This window comes from Eublepharis macularius, chromosome 11 (genome assembly GCF_028583425.1).
Source record: "Eublepharis macularius isolate TG4126 chromosome 11, MPM_Emac_v1.0, whole genome shotgun sequence".
Lineage (NCBI taxonomy): Eukaryota > Metazoa > Chordata > Lepidosauria > Squamata > Eublepharidae > Eublepharis > Eublepharis macularius.
This window is the reverse complement of record NC_072800.1, coordinates 66,512,978-66,525,900: the sequence shown is the minus strand read 5'-3', so window position 1 is coordinate 66,525,900 and position 12,923 is coordinate 66,512,978. Positions and strand designations below refer to the sequence as shown.

Sequence of the window (12,923 nt, the reverse complement as noted above, 5' to 3'; positions counted from 1 at the left end):
TACCTGGCATGGCAATTGAAGAAGAAAAGGGAAAAGAAGATAATAAATAAAATTTGCGAAGATAACAAAACGTATTTGGAGCAGGCTACCATTAGTAGAGCCTTTTATAAATTTTACGCTAAGCTGTATAATAAAAAAGAAGTAAACAAAGAATCAATAGCGTCATATTTGGAGAAAACCAAACTTCCAGAAATCTCGGAAGCTTGGAGAAATAAGTTGAATAGTGAAGTAACTGACGAGGAAATAAGTAAGGCAATACAATCTGCAAATCTAGGAAAGGCGCCAGGGCCAGATGGACTTACGGCTAAATTCTATAAGACAATGGCTAATGAACTGGCACCATTCCTAAAAGAGGTGATGAATGGGGTTTTAAGGGATCAAAGGATTCCAGAAACTTGGAGTGAAGCGAATATATCATTGATCCCAAAAGAGGGCCAAGACCTGACTAATGTGAAAAATTATAGACCTATATCGCTACTCAACAATGACTACAAAATTTTTGCGAAGATATTGGCGGAGAGATTGAAGGGGTGGCTCTCGGAAGTCATAGAGGAGGAACAAGCAGGCTTTTTGCCAGACAGACAAATAAGAGACAACTTAAGGACAGTGATCAATGCTATTGAATATTATGACAAGCGTTGTGACAAAGAGGTTGGTTTCTTCTTTGTTGACGCTGAAAAAGCGTTTGACAATTTAAACTGGGACTTTATGTTTGCCACTATGGAAAAGCTACAATTGGGAGAAAGATTCATCAGAGCAATTAAGGAAATTTATAGAGACCAGACTGCAGCAATTGTGGTGAATGATGAATTGACCAAGAAATTGACGATAAGTAAAGGAACAAGACAAGGTTGCCCGTTATCTCCATTGTTGTTCATTTTAGTATTGGAGATTCTGATGATACAAATACGTCAAGATGATGAAATTCGTGGAATAAAAATAAAGGACTATTCATACAAGGTCAGAGCATTTGTGGATGACATAATGTTAATTGTAGAGGACCCATTGGAGAACATGCCAAGAGTGATAGATAAGATCAAGGAGTTTGGAGACTTGGCAGGTTTCTTCATTAATAAAAAGAAGTCAAAGATATTATGCAAAAATATGACTAAGCAGAAACAACAATTGTTAATGGAAACAACGGATTGTGAAGTAACAAGTAAAGTGAAATATTTGGGAGTCGAATTAACTGCAAAGAACATAGATCTATTCAAAAACAATTATGAAAAACTATGGACTCAGATAGAGAGAGACTTGATTAAATGGAATAGATTGAATTTGTCGTGGTTGGGTAGGATTGCAGCAGTTAAGATGAATGTGTTACCAAGAGTAATGTTTTTGCTACAGACAATACCAATCATCAGAGACTCCAAACAATTTGAAAAATGGCAGAGGAAAATATCAGATTTTGTTTGGGCAGGCAAGAAGCCTCGAGTGAAAGTGAAAGTTTTACAAGATGCAAAGGAAAGAGGCGGAATGCAACTGCCCAATCTGAGACTTTATCATGATGCAATCTGCCTAGTTTGGTTGAAAGAATGGATGACATTAAAGAATAAGAAACTATTAGCCCTAGAGGGATATAAAAAAATATTTGGATGGCACGCATATTTATGGCATGACAAAGTAAAGGTCAACTCGATGTTCCTGCATCACTTTGTTCGGAGAAGTCTATACATAATCTGGAAGAAGTACAGAATTTATCTACAAGAAGGAACCCCTTTGTGGGTGGTTCCATATGAGGTGATAGACCCGAGAGCTGTTGATAATGAACAACAATGTTTAACGTATAAAGAAATAACTAAAACTGAAGCATCCAAACTTAGAATAAAGACACAAGAGGAACTATCACCTAACTACGATTGGTTCCAGTATAGACAGATCAGAGACTTATATAATTCGGACTCTGTAAAGGGAGGTATACGAATAGAGAATTCGGAACTAGAGCAGACCCTTCTTAAAGAAGATAAGAAAAGAATATCCAAGGTATACCAAGTACTGTTGAAGTGGTATACCGAGGATGAGATAGTTAAAACACAAATGGTGAAATGGGCTATAAACTTTAATAAAGAAATAACAATGGAGGCATGGGAATACTTGTGGAAAACTACAATGAAGACAACGACATGTATTAATATCAAAGAGAACATTCATAAAATGATCTATCGTTGGTACATGACACCAAAGAAGATTGCGCTAGGGAATTTGAATACTTCTAATAAATGCTGGAAATGTAAGAAGCATGAGGGCTCCCTCTATCATATGTGGTGGTCGTGTGAGGTAGCCAGGCAGTACTGGGGGGAAATAATAAGAGAAATGAGTGAAATTTTACAATTTCAAATTAATAAGAACCCAGAACTCCTGCTACTGAACTTGGGAATGGAGGGAATTCCAGCCCAACACAGGACGTTGATATTTTATATGACAGCAGCAGCTAGACTTTTGTATGCGCAAAAATGGAAAGTACAAGAAGTGCCAACTATGGAAGATTGGACTTACAAATTGCTGTATATGGCTGAAATGGACAAGATGACAAGAAAATTGAGAGATCTGGACTCAGGGCAGTTCAACACAGACTGGGAGAAGCTGAAACAATACCTGGAGAAGAAATGGGAGGTGGGAGGAAAACTGTGGCAGTTTGAGAACTACTGAAGTATTGAAGTAGAGGGGGAAGACTTTACCGGGGGGAGAAGAGATAAATGTGAATTAATAAGCAGTCAGATTAATAGATTGACATATATATAGATATATGTAGGTTAACAAACAGAACATAGAGAAAATAATTAATTATAAGGACTAAATATAAGGAGCGATTAACTAACAATATTTTCTTTTTTTTCTGACAAGTTTTGTACCAAACTGAATGTCTGAAGATATAGATGGGTCAAATTGATTGACTACGTGAGGAGAGATATATAGAACTATTATAAAAAGATAGAATGAGTAATATATATAGAGAATAAGTCAAATTGTTTGATATAAACGAATGTATGATCTATATGGTTTATGATATATAGAAATACCTGAAATTGAAAAATTGGGATAAATTGTTTATCTAAGATAGAAACAAAGGCTTACAGTTTGGGCATATAATGTTAAAAATAGTTAAGGATGTACTGCTTAGAATAATGGAGAATATATATTTGTTTTAGATAGAGGAAGCTAATAAAAGTAAGGGAAAGGGGACAAAGGGTTGGAAAGCTGTTGGAAGTCAACAAAAAGGGGGGGGAAGGGAGGGGGTTAGAGATGAAAAAATTGGGGAAAATTGAATGTAAATGTGGAAATAATGGATTCTAACCCAATAAAAAATTTTCAAAAAAAAAAAAAAGAAATTTAATTTGGGAACTTAAATATTTAAGCCATGGAATTGTGAAAGAGAGCAGACTCATGGGAGCGGAGCAAATCGAGCCCCACAATGTCGAAAAAGGACTGGCAGTCGGCATTTGATAATTTGGATAAGGAAGTGGCTGAAGGCAACAAAGAACTAAAAGATGTAATACAAGAGATGATGAAGGATCTCAAGGAGACAATTAAATCTGAAGTGGCTGAGTTAACAAAGAGTATCGATGAGGTCAAGAAGGAACTACAGATGACGCAGCAAAAAGTTAATGAGGTGGAAGAAAAGATGGAGAAGCTAACCACTACATTTAAAGCAGAAACCACAGGCTTGAATGAAAGAGTGGCGGTGATGTAATGTAAATATATGGAGAGATAACTTAGATTTCGTGGCATTCTGGAGAAGGAGGGGAAGGTAGCCCAAGAACAGATATCGGAAATATTAGCAGAATTCTTGAATAAAACCATGGAAGAGATCGTAAGACATGTGGACGTGGCGTACAGAATTAATTCAAGATATGCAGCTCAAAAAAATCTGCCTAGAGATATGATTGGCAGTTTACTACCAAAAAAATGAAAGAAGACATTGTGAGCAAGCAATTTCAAAACCCACTGGTAATGGAAGGAAAAAAGGTGCGAATAATGAAGGAGTTACCTAAAAAAATCCTAATAGAAAGGAAAAAATATAGAGATCTGATTCAGATTTTGAAAGAGTTGAATATAAGATATAGATGGGAGATTCCAGAGGGTCTGAGTTTTGAATTTCAAGCAATTAGAACTATCAGATCGCGGCATGAGATGGAGATGTTCTTGTTGGACAATGATAAAGACTTACCTAAAAGACCCAGAATTTGATTATGGAGTGTAAAGTAATATCATGGAATGTAAACGGACTTAACTCAATGTATTGTCGGAGGCTTTCACGGCTGGAGAACGATGGCTGTTGTGGGTTTTCCGGGCTGTATTGCCGTGGTCTTGGCATTGTAGTTCTTGACGTTTCGCCAGCAGCTGTGGCTGGCATCTTCAGAGGTGTAGCACCAAAAGACAGAGATCTCTCAGTGTCACAGTGTGGAAAAGATCTTTCACATCTTTTCCACACTGTGACACTGAGAGATCTCTGTCTTTTGGTGCTACACCTCTGAAGATGCCAGCCACAGCTGCTGGCGAAACGTCAGGAACTACAATGCCAAGACCACGGCAATACAGTCCGGAAAACCCACAACAGCCATCGGACTTAACTCACCTTCCAAGCGTAAAATTATTTTTCCTTGGCTATCCAAGCAACGTAGTAATATAATTTGTTTACAAGAGACCCATGTTAAAAAACAAGATCAAAAGTACTTAAAAAATTACAAATTAGGAAAAGAATTTGTCGCCGCAGCAAAACAGAAAAAAAGGGGAGTTGTGTTATATATCAAGGAGGAGCTGCAACCTAAAATGATATTTAGTGACTCTGAAGCCAGATATCTTGCGGTGGAAATTATTTGGAACTCCCAAAAGACACTAATAGTAGGGATTTATGCACCAAATGGAGCTAAAGACAATTTTTTTAAAGAATTACAGAAGCAACTAGACGGAGTGACTTATTCACAAATAATCCTGGCAGGGGATTTTAATGGAGTGGTAAACTTACAGGAAGACAAGAAAACAAAGGGGACTCAAAAGAAACGGGGATTATTGCCAAAATCTTTTTTTGAAATACAAAAACAAGAAAATTTGGAGGATGTATGGAGAAGAAATAACTCCAAAGCCAAGCAATTTACCTATTATTCGGCAAGGCACTCGTCGCTATTGAGAATTGATATGATCTGGGCCTCTAAGGAATTGGCAATATGGACTAAAGAGGTTGAAATTATGCCCAAAGTAAGCTCAGATCACAATCCAGTTATGTGGAGATTTGGGAAATGTATTAAAAAATTTAGATGGAGAATTAACGAAGATTTACTGCAACAGGAGGGCAATCTAGATTTGTTACAGAAAGAAACCAGATTTTTTATACAATATAATTTAGATAAATCTGTACCAACGTATAAAGTATGGGATACGTACAAAGCTGTAATGAGAGGTGTCTTAATGGACACCTTAATGCAAGAGACAAAAAAAGAAAAGAAGAAAAAAGGAAAGAAATTCAGGAAAAGATAAAAATCAAAGAGACTCAATTAAAGAAAAGACCAGGGAGATACACCTGGAGATAAAGATTCGGCAAGAACAATTAAAAGCAATGGACAACAAAGAATTGGAATGAGAATTGAAGAAACTAAAACAAAAAACATTTGAGGGTGCCAACAAACCGGGGAAATATTTAGCTTGGCAATTAAAGAAGAGGAGGGAAAAAAGAGTGATAACTAAGATTATAGAAGAAGATAAGACGTTAATGGATCAATCAGCCATAAGTAGAGCATTTTATAAATTTTATGCCAAATTATATCAGAGTAAAGTGATAAAGGAGGATAGTATTGATCAATATTTGAGCAAAATTGACTTACCAAAGCTATCTGAGAAGTGGAAGCGAAAACTAAATGCTGAAATAACAGAAACAGAAATTATGGATGCAATACAGTCGACTAAATTGGGGAAGGCACCAGGACCTGATGGAATAACGGCTAAATTTTATAAAGTAATGGCAAAAGAGGTGGTGCCTTTCCTGAAAAAAGTGGCAGACACTGTGAAAAGGAAGTTGGTTTCTTTTTTGTGGATGCAGAGAAGGCTTTTGACAATTTAAATTGGAATTTTATGTTCGCCACAATGGAGAAGTTACAGATGGGAAAAGAGTTCATCCAAGCGGTAAGAACTATATATAAAGACCAGTGTGCAGCAATCGTAGTAGATGACGAATTAACTAAGAGACTGGAAATACGGAAGGGTACAAGGCAAGGTTGCCCATTGTCTCCACTGTTGTTTGTCTTGATATTGGAAATTTTACTGATGCAGATACGAGAAGATTGTTGGATAAGATAAAAGATTTTATGGATTTTATGTTAACAAAAGAAAATCCAAGATATTATGTAAGAATATGGTGAAACAAAGACAACAAGAATTAATGGAAATTACCAACTGTGAGGTAACACATAAAGTAAAATATTTAGGAATAGAGCTTACTGCTAAAAATATTGACTTATTCAAGAACAATTATGAAAAGCTGTGGCAACAAACTGATAGAGACTTAATCAAATGGAATAAGTTGAATTTGTCGTGGCTAGGAAGAATAGCAGTAATTAAAATGAATATACTTCCACGAATTATATTTTAACTGCAAACAATACCAATAATAAGAGACAACAAGCAATTTGACAAGTGACAAAGGAAAATATCGGACTTTGTATGGGCAGGGAAGAAGCCTCGAGTGAAGATGAAAGTCTTATGTGATGCCAAAGAAAGAGGGGGATTACAATTACCAAATATAAGACTATACCATGAAGCAATATGTTTGGTGTGGCTTAAAGAATGGATGTTGTTAGAGAATCTTAAACTCTTAATTCTCGAAGGATATAAAAAAATTTTTGGTTGGCATGCGTACTTACGGTACGATAAAATTAAAGTGGACTCTATGTTTCTGCATCATTATATTAGGCGAAGTCTCTTCACGGTCTGGCAAAAATATAAAAAATATTTGGATGAAGGTATCCCGACGTGGGTGGTGCCAATGGAAGCCATTGACCCGAGGATAATTTATAATAGGGAACAATGTGTGTCATATAAAGAGGCGTTGAAAATGGAGCAGAATATGACTAAGCTTAAAACAGAAGATGAAGTATCTTATTACAGATGGTTCCAATATAGGCAGATTAAAGACTTATATGATTCGGATCCTATAAAATCGGGATTTAAATGGAAAAATTCGGAATTGGAAGACTGTATACTACAAGAAGGCAAGAAAAAGATTTCTAAAGTTTATAAGATCTTGTTAAAATGGTATACAGAAGACGAAACTGTTAAAGTCCAGATGGTGAAGTGGGCTATAAACTGCAATACAGACATAACAATGGAGGCATGGGAATACTTATGGAAAAATACATTGAAGATATCGACTTGTACTAATATTAAAGAAAATGTTTACAAGATGATATACAGATGGTACTTAACGCCGAAGAAAATAGCATATGGGAATAACAAAATTTCAGATAAGTGCTGGAAATGTAAAAACCATGAAGGTTCATTATATCATATGTGGTGGACCTGTGAGGTAGCAAAGCAGTTCTGGGGAGATATTATAGAAGCTATGACTGCAATTTTACAAATTCAAATAAATAAGAACCCAGAACTGCTGTTGTTGAATTTGAATATGGAGGGGATTCCCAGACAATATAGAACATTACTATTTTACATGACAACAGCGGCAAGAATTTTATACGCCCAGAAGTGGAAGACAAAAGAAGTACCATCTACTGAAAATTGGATACAAAAATTGCTGTACATGGCAGAAATGGACAAAATGACAAGAAAGCTGAGAGAACAGAGCCAGAGGAATTCTTTAATGATTGGGGGAAACTAAAACAGTATTTGGAAAAGAAGTGGGACGTAAAGGGAGAATGTGGGTGCTAGATAACTATTAATTTGGCAGAAGGGAAGAGAAGGTGATCTTTACAAGAGGAGAAGGGATAAGTTAGAAACATGTTGTAATTGTTATTTTGATATTAGGTTTTTTATAGTTTAACATATAATATCTATTTTAGTAGTATATTAGAATGAATAAGAAAAGAAAAAGAGATATAAGCAGTAGATTTAGACAGCGGGTTGGAAAACTGTTGGAAGTCTGAGATAAAGGGGGAGGGGAAAGGGTGGGGGATATGGAAATGAGGGTATTAATTAAAAAAATTGTAATATTAAATTTTACTCACCCAATAAAAATCTTTTTTTTAAAAAAAAAACTTCTACAAAACATAGAACTGGAAGGGGTTCCAATGGTCATCTAGTCCAACCCTGAACAATGCAGGATACTCACAGCTACCCTCCCCCACTCCCATTGAACCACCCCCATGCCCACAGGAAAGCAAAACAAAATCTCCAGGATCTTTGGCCAAACTGGCCTGGAGGAAAATTCATTCCTGACCCTGAAGTGGCAATTGGCATTATCCTGGGCATGTAGGACCATGAGAGGCTAGCACCATCCCATCTCTTCTTGTCCTTCCTGTCATGATCTGCCTAAATTCAAACTGAGTCATAGAATCAGCATTGCTGTCAGATGGTCATCTAGCCTCTTAAAAATCTCCGAAGAAGGACAGCCCACCACCTCCTGAGGAAGCCTGTTCCACTGAGGAACCACATGAACAGCAAGGGGGTCAAAATTGGACTGGTTTATGTCTTATATCTAACCACTAATTCTGCTCAGACATCAAACCCAGATCTTGGAACTTGCTATAGTCATCATGCCATTTTTTGCTGCTACAATTTCCATTTCTTGGCTATTACTATTTTGGGAGTCACAGTAACATCTTGTTATGTTACAGAGGCTTGGAAGCTGCCTTTATAGTGAGAAGTGTGTTGGGAAATTTTGTGTTAATATTTGCATTTGTGGAGTAATTATCCTTTAAGTATCTAAAAGAAACTAAGTAGAAAAAGCAACTTGCTCAAAGCCAGCTGGTGAACTTCACAGCTGAGTAGAGATTCGAATCGTCTCTAAATTAAGCATTTTAGATGCTATACTATATGGGGCTTTTAAAAGTCCAGGAATATATAGTAAGCATCTTGAGAAACATGAGGCTTACAATATGCAATATGAAATAATCAAATTAATTTGTGTGACAGAAGGATAAGTAAATCCATAAAACTAGGTTTGTATTTCGAAGCTTTAATAAGCCCATGCTGTCTGGGCATACTTCCTCTATCCAGTTTAGAGCTTACCTTAGTGGGATCACTTCAGGTTGGTTTTTTAAAAATTCTTTGGCACAATTCAGAGTCCATGTCTACATCAATATCAGGCATGATTAGCTATATACCTGAACAGTATTAATAGACCAACACTTGCTACTGCTCTGAAGATTTGGTTATTACCTGTAAAGCCCAAAACATTTTGTAGCCAGTTACTTCTTAAACCTTATGAATAGAGGGTTGGTGCCCCCCTGGGTGTCATCCTATAACTCCTCCCTTAATGGATTTTGCCTCCTTCCAAAAAAATATAAAGAAATACATTAAAAATAGCACTCCAAACCAAACTGATGACCTCAGTCATTGCCCAGAATGTTTTAAATCGGTTCTTGGCTCACTCTAAATTTCCAATCCTGTTATTCTTTATTGTTGCTGCTGTATTTTACAATATTGTATTTGATGCTGGAAGTGAGCTTGTAAATGAAGCTGGGAGTGTGGTGTATAAAAGAGCCTGCTGAAAGCTGGTAATTCCCCCCCTTCCTCTCTCGCTGGTCAACCGAGTGGCAGCAAGGGCTATGGGCCAGTGGGATCCCCTGCCCTTGGCAGATATGAGACTTAGAAAAGAAGCCTCTAGGTCTGGTGAACTGATTCAGGTACCTCCTGCAAAGCTGCACTCTCAGAAAGTAACGCTAATTCTCTGAAATGAGAAAAAGTCTGTTCTGTACGTGTTCGCAATGGACTTCCTTTTTCATTATTATTTTTACATGTTCCAAGGCTGAATGATAGAAAAAGCTAGTTCTAGGTTTGAACATTTCTGACATTCAGAGCCTGATTAAAACATGCTGAGGCCCTCAGCTGTGCCAAATTTAAATAGTCCCATAGTACTACCAAAAATGGAAATTTAGCCAGTTTTAGGGGTTTTTTAATGGTATTTAGAGGCCTCTCATAATCTGAGGCCCAAAGCAGTAACTTATTTAGCTTGTGCATAAATCCAACCCAGCTGGCATTTACAATGGGTGCCGTCTTGCTCACTCCACATTGGAGGCAGGGGAGGGAAGCTTTTGTCATGTTTGGCACAGCAACACACCTGTCTGTGGATCTAAAACTACATGGCCAATATGGTTCCTTACCAACTCTCTAGGTATGACAAATACTTCCCTCACCTATGTGCTTCCAAGATCCATACCTAACTGGAATGGCAGTGGTAGAAGCCATGGGGAAATAGCTCCCACCTTGTTAATACTACAGTATGAACTGGTTCTCAGTCTTCCAAATCATTAGCCAGTTTGGATTCAGTCTTCATATTTGTGGGAAATAGCAAATTAACTTGAGATTACTACTCTTTCAACTATGCAACATAAAAGTAGCTTGAAAAGTTGCAGGGAACTTTCATCTTCCTATGCATTATCCAATCATGTCTCTCAACTTCTTCAGGAACATGCTTCTGTATTCTGATGCCAAATCATACTTACGGACAGCTCCTGGATAGAGGCGAATTCTCTTTGTTCCTCCTGGTGTTTGAGTATCTTTGTTCACTGTTTCTTCTATTGTCTGGTCTACAGGAATTAGTACAAATGGGTTGCTAGGTCCTAACTGCACTGGAATACTTATGTATGTCTGGATGTTCAAGGGGAATAGCGGTCATTCAGTCTGAAGAACCATGGGATCATTTCCAAGATGCGTGTCAAGTGAAGCATCAGATCATCTTCTTGTGATGTTCTAATTAAGCCCAGAAGAATTTCTACCATGTCTAGATAGGATACCCAGAATGCTGATAGACATTCATTTTAATATCTGAGGTAATTATGGTAATCTTCAAAAAGCTCCACAATCCTTGAACATGATGGATTAAAGATTTCCTTCAGTGAAGCTCTGCATTCATCTTGGTAAAGGTTGCTTACGCTGTTCACCATTGCATCCAAATATACATCTCCAATAATGTCCTTCAACTATGACTGGAAGCCTTGACATGCTAGCCACATGAGTACTTCATAAACTGTGAAGTCTAACTGCATGGTTATACTTGTGAACATCTATTATGCCAGCCACTGAACCTTCTGCAATTGTGCTTGTCTCATTGCACAAACCTTTCAGTCCAAGATTGTGAAACTGCATACTGATGATGGTCAAAAAAGTGCATGTAGTCTGCAATACACCGATTCTAATTACGATAGTACGCTTAATTTTTTTCTGAATGTTTCCATATATTTCTATGGCTTTTGCATAAACTGCCTGATCAAACACACACACAATCACAGACAATTGCAGAGACTACATCATGCTGATAGACTGGCTTAGGACTTTATAAAACAGTTGACATTTCAGTTGCAAAAGCATTTTTTGTGGGAAAATAGCCAATATTGTCTTGCTACAATTGTCTGCTATACAAAGTAGATAGGTGACTATCCGCATTAGGAAAACGATGTATGTCAATAAACCTTATAAAAACGTGGGGGAAATGGACTTTTTCTTTGATTTATGGTTTTTATCACAAAAATAGTAATGGATAGAGGCATCATTAGTATTAGTTATTTGTATGAGTATTTATTAGCTTTCCAACAGTGCTTTAAAATTTGAAATTGGTCCCTTGATTCATGTGTTACAGCTCAAATTAGAGAAGATAAGAAAAATTGGCTCCGGCCATCTTGATGACATCATAAAAAGCTTAAGCTACAAATCACAATGGGTTATCACATCAAAGCGGGATACATAGACATACACCTTTTTTTTGTCAATTTACCTGATACTGACCTCTGGTCTGGCCCACAGACTATATAGTCTTCATGTAACATTTACAATCTACTGTTTGTTCACTTCCTTAAAAAAACTTCTAAAATTATACAAGCTAACTAATAACATGTAAAATGTCTTTTGAAGGGCATGATGTCTTCTGAAATCAACTAACTTAATTAGGGTTGCCAGCTCCAGGTTGAGAAATCCCTGGAGATTTGGGGGGTGGAGCTTGGTGTGGGTGGGGTTTGGGAGGGGAGGGCCCTCAGCAGGGTACAATGCCACAGAATTCACCCTCCAAAGTGGCCATTTTCTTCAGGGGAACTGATCTCTGTCAGCTGGAGATCAGTTGTAATTCCAGGAGATCTCCAGCCACAACTTGGAGGCTGGCAACCCTAAACTTAACATATGAATAAATGAGACCTTAAAAAACCAGATTCATTTGTATTGAACTGTTTGAGAAAAGTTATTAAATTATATGTCTTGTTTTTCTTTTACTGCTTGGAGTACTGACCAGATTACTGTGTTCTTGCAACCCAGAACTATATAGACACAAGGTTCTTTCAAGCAGCCTCCTGATAATTTCTCTCGATTTGTTCTGGTGTTGTTCAGTGAAGTGATCAGCTGAAAAGATACGTAAAACATCTACCAAATAGTTTTGGTTGGAGACATCATTGTTTTTCTCCTTCTGTTCTTCCTCAGGTTGTGTTCCTGCACTGTTTGGGCCAAATATAAAAGTCAAGGATGCTATCCAAAGAACTAGATGTTTAGTCAGAAAACACATTTCCTCTTCTTCCTGCAGCATGTGTCTGTGCTGGATGTTGAATTGTGGTTTGCAGCTTGTAGCTTAAAACTTGAAACCTGAGAAATTTATATAATAAAGAGTGGGGTAAACCCCTTAATTAGAGTGGCTGCAATATGCTTACAAGGATTTATTAATTGGTTGGCTAAGCTGATTTGTGATGACAAGCTGTTTCTGAACAACAGGAGTGTAGGGAGTAAAGTCGCAGCAGGAAACTAAGTTGATTGTGGCTGTAACAGTTGCACAGAATTAT

The 12,923-nt window shown here is 37.2% G+C and overlaps 1 protein-coding gene across 1 annotated transcript in view; it reads right to left on the bottom strand.

Annotated features, from left to right (window-relative positions):
- Nucleotides 1-12,673, bottom strand: part of SLC39A12 (solute carrier family 39 member 12) — a 38,241-nt gene extending 25,568 nt beyond the window's left edge. The window contains 1 exon segment of the mRNA XM_054990954.1: nucleotides 12,379-12,673. Coding sequence (XP_054846929.1) covers nucleotides 12,379-12,673 — 295 coding nt within the window.
- Nucleotides 12,674-12,923: the final 250 nt, after the last annotated feature.